The following is a 9706-nucleotide window of genomic DNA, read 5'->3' as shown; positions in this document are numbered from 1 at the left end:
TTTAATTTAATTTTCTTTTATCCTAGTTTTAAAAATAGCAATTTCAGGGGCCCAATTTTTCCTCTTTTTGTAGATACTGGAGATGTTGATGTGGATGAAGCGAGCGAGTCTAGTAGTGATGGAAGCAGTGTTGACTCACCAGCTCAGGTTAGTGACAGACACAGCAAGAGAGTTATTGCAACACCAGCTGTCAAGCGTCTTGCCATGGAGCACAATGTAAGTTTTGCTAATTTGCGATGCGCAGACACAACCAAACATTGGCCTGCAAATTTTCTAGTTTAAGCTGCATTCACGAAATTTTAACTAAACTGAATGTTAGTGTCCCTATTCTTACACACTGATTCCATTTTCTGATTGGTTCGGTACTGTGGTAGGCTTTCTGATTGGAAAATACGGATTCGGTGTGAATGCAAGGTTAACCTTTTTAAGCTACTATTGTAGTTTTGGGCATTGAAGCTAAATATACAAAGAAAAAAATGAATAAATGAATACTAAACAAAATGGTTATAGTACAATAAGATCATCAACAAAATTCTCACAATATCCTATCAGTGGTAGTTTAGAATTTAAAAAATTCTTATTGGTTATAACACCAACAATGTTTCAACTTTTATATTTAGATCAACATTGCTGATATTGAGGGAAGTGGAAAAGATTATAGAGTTCTAAAGGAAGATATTCTAAAATACATTAATATGTCTCCTTCAACAACCTCAGATAAAGGTAAGGCATGTGTCATTTGAACTATGCTATTAAACAAAAGATAGAGTAAATATATGGAAATCAAAACAGAAATTCAATTAAAAGATATTATTAATTAATTAAATAATAATAATAGTGTAGATTTGTAAAGCGTTGGTATCCATCAAACAAGATGCTCATGGTGCTTGATGTGTGGACTAGGAACTCGACCAATGACTTCCTTCGCCCCTAAGGGTCCCTTCATGTCTGTGCTACCCGGTAACCCGGTACCAGCAACTCTCGTCGTACACCACAGGGGCCGTCTGTTCCAGTACACCGGGGTGTCCCTCTACTCGTCTTGAATGATGTACTGGGTTCTTTATAGTGTACCCGAGTCATTATAAATTTGTATGAATTGAACTGTTTTCATATATTCAGTATTTAAGAAAATGCCATTGTTTAACTTCCCATTATCAAACTTTAGAAGCAGAAATCACCCAGATGCCCAGATCATCATCACCAACGCCTCCACCCACACCCAAGCTTACCTACAGTGTAGAGGATAGAACTGAAAAAGTGAAGGGTTTCCAAAAGGCAATGGTTAAGAGCATGGTAGCAGCCAACTCCATACCTCATTTTGGTTATTGTGATGAGATTGAATTAAATGAATTAGTGGCGCTAAGAGAGAAACTGAAGCTGTCGGCATCCACAGGAGGGGTCAAATTCACATACATGCCTGTATTTATCAAGGTGAGAATTCCATCCTTGGAACAAGTCAAATTGACCTGCATTCATCATTCTCTATAATATGATAGGCGATTACATAAATTTTATAAGAAATATAAGATTTATATTTTGTGGTTACTGCCATCATATTGTAAGATAAGATGGTGATAACTAATACCGATCATTATATATTCCTACAGGCAGCATCAATGGCTTTACAGCAATTCCCTATCTTAAATGCATGGGTGGATCAACAGTGTGAGCATATTACTTACAAGGTAAGCATCACCAGGCCTCATAATGTAATGTAGTTAGTAATCACCATAGAGTACTACGTTGGTACGTCACAATATCATGTGATACTATTCCGTTGCTATCAGTGACCCCAAAATGCAGTCACCCGGATCCACTGTCTCCACTGACAAACCATTGATCCCAATTTCTAACGTAATTATTTTAATGTATCTTAATTTTTATTTGTAAATTTTAATTGACGATTAAATATGTGTTCGATAACTCTAATGCGAGCTTTTATGTTTTCAGTACATTCTGATGGTAAATTATTAGGTTTTAAAATGCCTATCCCAGAAAGCCCATAAGTCATTTAGGCGTAATAAACGTTGTACTCTATTGATACTTTTTAATTTGTTGGAGGAGGAAGAGGAGAGAAGGAAGCTAATCAATAGAATTTAAGATGAAGTGAGAGGGAAGAGGAGAGAGGGAAGCTAATCAATAGAATTTAAAATGAAGGGAGAGGGAAGAGGAGAGAGGGAAGCTAATAAATAGAATTTAAGTCAACTGATTATCTTCATTAAATTATAGTGTTTAATTAGGTTTTTGAAATAAAATTAGAGAGTTGTTTAATATATTTTTTGTTGATTTCAAGTTGGATGGTTTAGCTTATTTGAGAGAGTGTGGGACAGTGCATTGAAGGTTGCCGATTCAATTCCTGAAGCAGTTGATACCTTTGTTGATTGACTAGAATAAAATTGTTTATCTAATCTTTAGGGTTCGCACAATATAGCAGTAGCAATGGACTCACCCTTGGGTCTCATTGTACCTAATATAAAAAACGTACAAAATCTGACTGTATTGGAAGTTGCACAGGAATTAAATCGACTGATGGAAGCAAGTGCTTCTGGGAAGTTATCTACGACGGATCTGAGTGAGCCAACATTTTCCTTGTCAAATATTGGGGCAGTAAGTGAACAAGTTCATTAAATATTTCTGTGCCAGTTATTTACCACCTGTAAAGAAATTGTCATTGATGTTGGTGATATTAATTTTGTTTGATTTGTTACCATACAAACTACAACAATAAAATGAGTGTGCCTATTAATTTTGGGGCCTGTGCAATTAAGTGCTCATTGACATAATTGAATACATAATTAATTTGGCTGTTTTTTTGCACCATAATAACTATCAATATAACTATTTTTAGGAATTTAAATAATGTACAGTAATTGTGTTTTGTGTAGTATTGTCCACAATATAAAGTTTTATGTGGCACGTACATGTGATTTGCTTAAATATGGACATCATCATGCCCATATATGGATGTGATATGACATCATCATTCCATATATGGATTTGATATGACATCATGCCCATATTTGGGTGTGATATGACATCATGCCCATATATGAATGTGATATTACATCATCATGCCCATATTTTAATGTGTGTGATATGACATCATCATGGGTGTGATATGACATCATGCCCATATATAAATGTGATATTTATTATGTGGTTTTTGGTAGATTTTTATTGTTACTGTTTATACAAAGATTTTCTGATGTATTTTTTATGTATTGGACCAATAAAGATTGAATTGAATTCTTTGCATTGTGGTCAAAGCTTAAGTTGTATGCATCACATCTTTAGACAGTTTGTTTCATATTTATTATGTGGTTTTTGATACATTTTTATTGTTACCGTTTATACTTCTATGCATTAGATTGGTGGCACCTATGCTAAACCAGTCCTTCTACCACCAACAGTTGCTATCGGAGCTTTGGGCAAAATCCAGGTATTTGTCAACGCATTCATGTTTTTGATATACAGTAAAACACTAAACTATCTTATTTTTTCTATATATTTTTATAGTAAAGCAAAGTGTGTTTTGTTACTTGAAGTTATAGCCATTCCTTACTTGCTTATTATTATTATTATACAGGTAATATTATACAAATATTGATTGATCACGAGGGAAATGGTGAAACCTAAAACCCAAGGTGATGTGGAGACCGTAACCTATCTTCCTAATGGCCGAAGGCCCAAGGGAAGATAGGCTACGGTCTCCACATCTCCAAGGGGCTATAGATTTCACCAAATCTACAGCAGTCAATATTTGTTTTATATACCTCATACATAGATTCTATGGGACCTAAAAAGTAGTGAAAATAGTACACACCAAGTAGGCCTCCTAGGCTTACTTGCTAGGCCAAGACAATCAAACGGCCAATCTCTCTCAGTGAGCATGTAGAGGTCACGTCTCCTTTACCGTTTGTGCATGTCATAAATTGCTTAGCAACGCAGCCTAGAGATTTCACACCGTGTGTCAGGGCAGAAAAAATACTATTTTTTAGGGGGATAGTACTTTCTATTGCCCTTTTCTTAACCAATCAAATGCCTAGAATCTATGCATGAGGTATATAATAAATGATATTAAAGGCCCTCTTAAAATACAATTATAAAATTACAAGACAAAAATGTTAAAAAAATCTTATCAATAAGGAAATATAAACAAATATTTAATTATTGCATCATTCAGACTTTGCCTCGCTTCAATGATGATGATCAACTCTACAAGAGCCATGTGTTGCAGGTGAGTTGGTCCGCTGATCATCGTGTCATCGACGGCGCAACTATGGCACGTTTCTCAAATCTGTGGAAAAGCTACCTGGAAACTCCATCATCTATGATTCTTAACATGAAATAAGAGCTACTTAGGAACACTACCCTCTATGAGGTGATGGTTGGTCTATATACTGGGTGTCAGTTCCTTGCATATACTATACATTGTCATAGAAACACTGTGCCAGTGAACCACCCAATCCTAGCACCCTGTTGTGACCTTTACGTTTGTGGTCATTTTATTGTGTACTGGCCAAGACTCTAACTTATTGCAGACTCCAGTGGCGGATCCAGGAGTTTGAAATATAGGGGCCCAAAGAGGGACTTTGACAGATGCAGGGTCTATACTACCCACCCTGGTTGGGGATGACTTAAGAAAATACTGTATATGATTATGGCACCACTAGATAGCCAGAAATGGCACTCAAAATTTTAGTAGAATTCCTTTTTTTCTCAATATTTTTTTTTAATTTTGAAAATTTTTCGGTAGGGGTGGGGGAGGGAACCCGCCCCTTGAATCTGCCACTGGACTCTAGTTTGCTTATAATAACTCTCAATGGATCATTCCTCCTAGTGCCCTTCCATTTCAATGTAGTGCCATGACTGTTAAAGTCAGGCTCCGGAGGAAAAAAATTTTTTGATATGTTGTAGAACTGATTTTTCTAAGAACTTTTTTTTAAAAACCTGGGGAAATAAGGTGTAAAAATGGGCAGTTACACCCCCTTTTCCCCCAGTTTTTAAATATTAAAAAATCTGTATCTCATTCACCGTTCCCCAGTTTTTCGTCAAACAACTTTTTTCTGTCTTGGAAAAATCAGTACTACAACATATCAAATTTTTTTCCTCCGGGGCCTGACTTTAAGAAGCACATGAGCAGGTGCTTGATAATATCTTTGGAAGCATGGTGGTCAATACCTTAAGTTGTGCATCTTGCATAGCTTACAGATTGTACAGTATTCTCTGCTAAATGTATTTAAAATAATAGTGATGATTTTAGAATCAGTAATCATGTCCATAAAAGAATTTTTACTGATAAAATATGTTATTGTTGAGTGCATTTCAGTAGGCTGTTAAATGATATCCAATCAGGGTTTTTTTGGTCTTTTTTTATTTGTCTTTATTATTATTACTTTGTTGCTACTACAGTAGAACCCCTCTTTGAGACACCCCTATTAAGGGAACACTTTTTCAGCCACGAAACAAAGGAAATTATATATTTTAACACTACAGCCAACTTCTATTCAAGGGTCACCCTTATTAGTGGACAATTTTTTCGGTCCCAAAGGTGTCCCCATATAGGGGAGGGTTCTACTGTATATCTGTTTTGTTTACAATTTGCATCTGCTTATACTAATAAATCTGTATTTGTCATAAAAGTACATTTTATGAAAATTGCTTTCCTTGCCAAGACATCAAACTTTTTTGCATTGTTGTTCTAATTGGAATTTCAACTGTGAAGCTTGTTCTAAAAGAAAAAGAATTATTATTTATCTTTTTTATATTAGTAATGGCAATATTGAAACCAAGTTATACCAATGTCAATATTGCAGTGTCGTAAATTAAGCTTTCTTTATTCAGGGTGTGACCATTCAGTGACTCGTACTGCTTTCTAAGGAAGCTCTGGTATATAGATATAGCAAAAATATACAGAAAATATGTTTACAAATGTACAATTCAAAAGTAACAAAAAAGTAAAAATAAAACAATGATACAGTAGAAGAGAAACGTTGATTTACGTCAGGCTTAGGGCTATCGGCGGATGAACCCATATCCGCTCTCGGTAGGCGTTTGAGGGCACAAGGCTATTGCTGATTATTGGTGGCAGTCAGAGTGGATCGTCATTGAAACAGATCCATTACTCGCATCTAGTGTGACCATGTTCTCCATGATATTGCATCTGCTGATGACCATCAGTGAAGTGGCTTTTGTTGCTATATATCATTGGTAATAAACCCCAAATCAAATGTTTTGCTTGTGTGTAGAATATATTGCATTATATGAATGTAGTGCATAATTGGTTCACACCATAATTTATAGTATATTTTATCACCTTTTTTTATTTTAACCTTCCTAATATATTTTTTTGTATTTATCCTCTATGTTCTGTATCAAGTGCATGTTTCGGTTATTATGTGGTGGTATTATTTGTAGTCAAAATAAATAGTTGTAATATACCAATCTAAACATCAGGGAAAGCGTGCAGAAAGTACATGAGTTGACAAATAAATTAAATAATAAAAACAATTTGAATTTATTCTCATTTTTCCTCGACTGTTTTTAAACCCACAGGAACCAAAAAGATCACTTGGGAAGAGTGGGTAAACAGCATAGAAAGGCATTTACATCGTCATGCATCACCCTTTCATCTTTATCGGCATATCATCATCAGAATAATCATCCTCACAATCATTATTATCAATCCAATACAGTAATCGTTAATCGTATACCACCATCATCATAGATTAAAACTACCTTCACCCAAAAGACCGGATCCGGACTTGATGTGAACAACGTAGACCAGACTCAACTTTCATCCAATCAGAGTTTCGGCTAGTTTTGTTGAAGGTTATCCTGCCCTCTATCTATTTCTCAACAACAAGCGATGATGAGGAGGGGCGAGGTTGGGGTGTTAAGTTTGGGGACCTTACGATAAGATAAAGCGTCATAACTAGACCTTTATCGACCTCGAGCTTCTCTTTGGTTGTAGAAGCAGTTGTTTGAGAGAAATGTAAGTGAACAATACGTAGATTAGACATGCTTTTTTTTAAATGCCATGCTGCATGCTAAGCTGAAGCATTTCATTGGCTTTACGTAAACTACTAGGCCTAGTAGGCCTAGAGGCTAGGCTATCTTCAGCCTAACTAAGTACTAGGCCTAGCCTAGGCTACAGCAATAGGGCCTAGGCCCTAGGCCTATCCTAAGTAGTAATCTCTCATCGATCATGTAGGCCTGCGCATGCCATCGATTTTGATTGAGATGAGTTTCATAGGCCTAAGGCCCTATCTATGTTACAGACAGAAAACAAACATTCCTTCCGAATCCTAGGGTAGGTACCTGACAAGAAATTTCAAACGTTACAAAATAGAATAGGGCCTAGGCCTAGTTTATACATCAAAACAATCAGCAAATTATTTGTAATTTATTAGTAAAAAAATCATGAAAATCGACCAATGCATTAAATTTCTAAAATTTTTTACGATATTTATTAATTAACAGTTTAAGAATAGGCATTTTAATGGTAAAGACAAAAAAGTTGTGGCAGATGGGTGTGAAAATTGTATAAAATAATTATAATCCTTATTCTTGCTGTTGAACTTAATAAATCCAAGTATCTCTGATATAATAAGCCTCCTGGTACATTTCCAGGACAAACCCTGCCTCCAACCTTCACCCCACCCCCGGGGGAACATTTTTGCTTCTCCAACACCCCCTTGACCAGCATGTCATTGGAAAGCACTTTGCCTCATGAATCTAATATTTTGTTTATTTGCAAATATAAAATACATAACTGTTAAAATAAAGATAATTATTATTATAGTTTGAGACAGGTGTGATGAAGACCACCTGATGAAGGCCTATGGCCGAAAACGTTTGTGAATTTTCTGTATTAAATTTGGCAAATATATACCTTGTTCCTGAGTTTTATTTGATATATATGTGTGTGTGTATGTATGTATGTGTATATATGTATATATATGCATGTATGTATATATATATATTTATTTTGTTTTTATATTTTTGGATTTCTATATATTTTTAACTGGTGGCCACGGCTTAAAGTTTTATTCTAAGCTTATTTTGGCCTCCTTCCACACACTCAATCTGTAATGTACTATTATTCTTAGTTGGTTTTACTATTAAGCTTTTGTTATGTATGTTAATATGTTCATGTGTGTGGAGAAATAAATTAAACAAACAAACAAATAGTTATTATATACAGTGAAACTGAGAAAAAAAACCAACATTAAGTTACTGTATCTACCAACTAGAGGAGAAACATGTCCACCTGATTGGCCAAGCTACAAAATGTACCCTTAGCCTACCAATATTATGATGATGTTTTTCGTTGACGACGGCTAAATTAGAAAGAATTTTCCATCTTCAAAAATTGCCTTCTAATATACTTATCATAAACAAATACCTAGATATAAGTGACAAATAGTATTTAATGTATCAGTATTTAATGATATATCTACTATTTGTAATATCTTTGCATAAAAATACACAATAAATCCAAGTCTACACCATGAACAGAATCGCTACGTATAGCACTGTTTTTTGCCTACATGGCGATCGGGGCCTCAAAATGTGCCCGATCGTCTCTAGGGCCCAATCGTCAGACTGTAGGCAAAATCATTTCAGCCCATGACTGTCTTTTGTATTTGTTGATGTTTGTATACTGAAATCAATAAATAAATACAGTATATGAACATTTTTATTTACAATTCTTAATAATATCTATATGTTAAATATATTTAGAACGCAATAATGAATCAGAATAAAAGTGGGCCCGATAGTCAACACTTGGTGGACCCGATCATCTTGGCATGGGACCGATCATCCACACTAGTTGGGCCCGATCGTATTGTGGGCCCAATCGTCCCGTGGCCTTGATCGTCACCCATAGAGAGATTGCCTTTCCTTTTATTAGTACTAGGCCTAGTAGAGTAAGTATACTTGCATGGGTTTTGACTGTAATTTTATATCTTTATACCTAAAATAAATAATATAAATAATAAGTATATAAATATAAATAAATAAATATATAAATATATAGATATATATTTTATAAATATTTCTGGTAAATGTTATATATGTTATAATATTGTTGTTTTGTACTTGTTCTATTATTTGAACTCATTTTATCATGTTATATTAATTAATCCATTGTTATAGCTCCTGGACACAAATTTTGACTGTATCTCATTGTATCGTTGATGATGGTATATTTTCCTTGAATCCTAGTATCCCCTACAATATAGCCTACCATGCTGTAGTTTGAAGAAAATGTTTGGCTCATATAAAATTTGATACAGTACACAGGTGTTGCACAAGGCAGATTTTAGTCTGATTTTTTTAGTAGAAAGTAGGGCAAATATTATTGTATTATGAAAACAAATGTAATAGATATACACCTATTTATGAATCTCAATGTTACCCTATTTATCTCTGACCTTTGACCAATGATCAAGAACTGCTGTATCTGCATAACTTATTCACCTAACTATTCCAGTTTTATTTGGACTTCCTTTTAGAAAACCTCACTGAAATCATGAACGTTAGGGAGCAGAGATCCGAGGAACGTATGGTATACTACACTATAGTGGCCTGCACTTTTTTCTTCTATCTGTTCAACTATATTTTTCTCTCACCTCGAGTATCAAAATATTTTTTTGAGAAGTATCAGTATTTAAGTTATATTCAGCAAAGGGACTGGAAT

At 34.8% G+C, this 9706-nt stretch overlaps 1 protein-coding gene across 3 annotated transcripts in view; it reads left to right on the top strand.

Annotated features, from left to right (window-relative positions):
• The window catches only part of LOC117115395 (lipoamide acyltransferase component of branched-chain alpha-keto acid dehydrogenase complex, mitochondrial-like), an 8957-nt gene extending 3970 nt beyond the window's left edge, over positions 1–4987 (top strand). For 2 of the 3 annotated variants that reach the window (XM_033259163.1, XM_033259165.1), the window contains exons 5-11: positions 74–216; positions 621–723; positions 1166–1431; positions 1608–1685; positions 2416–2607; positions 3368–3439; positions 4184–4985. In XM_033259163.1, the coding sequence (XP_033115054.1) occupies positions 74–216; positions 621–723; positions 1166–1431; positions 1608–1685; positions 2416–2607; positions 3368–3439; positions 4184–4351 (1022 nt within the window). In that variant the 3' untranslated portion in view covers positions 4352–4985. Of the gene's footprint in view, positions 1–73; positions 217–620; positions 724–1165; positions 1432–1607; positions 1686–2415; positions 2608–3367; positions 3440–4183 lie in introns of all 3 variants that reach the window. The other variant, XM_033259164.1, reaches the window with a different exon arrangement.
• The last annotated feature ends 4719 nt before the right edge of the window (positions 4988–9706 follow it).

This window comes from Anneissia japonica, unplaced genomic scaffold (genome assembly GCF_011630105.1).
Source record: "Anneissia japonica isolate Jap-2015-1 unplaced genomic scaffold, ASM1163010v1 scaffold287704_len1198815_cov201, whole genome shotgun sequence".
Classification (NCBI taxonomy): Eukaryota; Metazoa; Echinodermata; class Crinoidea; order Comatulida; family Comatulidae; genus Anneissia; species Anneissia japonica.
This window is presented reverse-complemented; position numbering and strand designations above follow the sequence as displayed.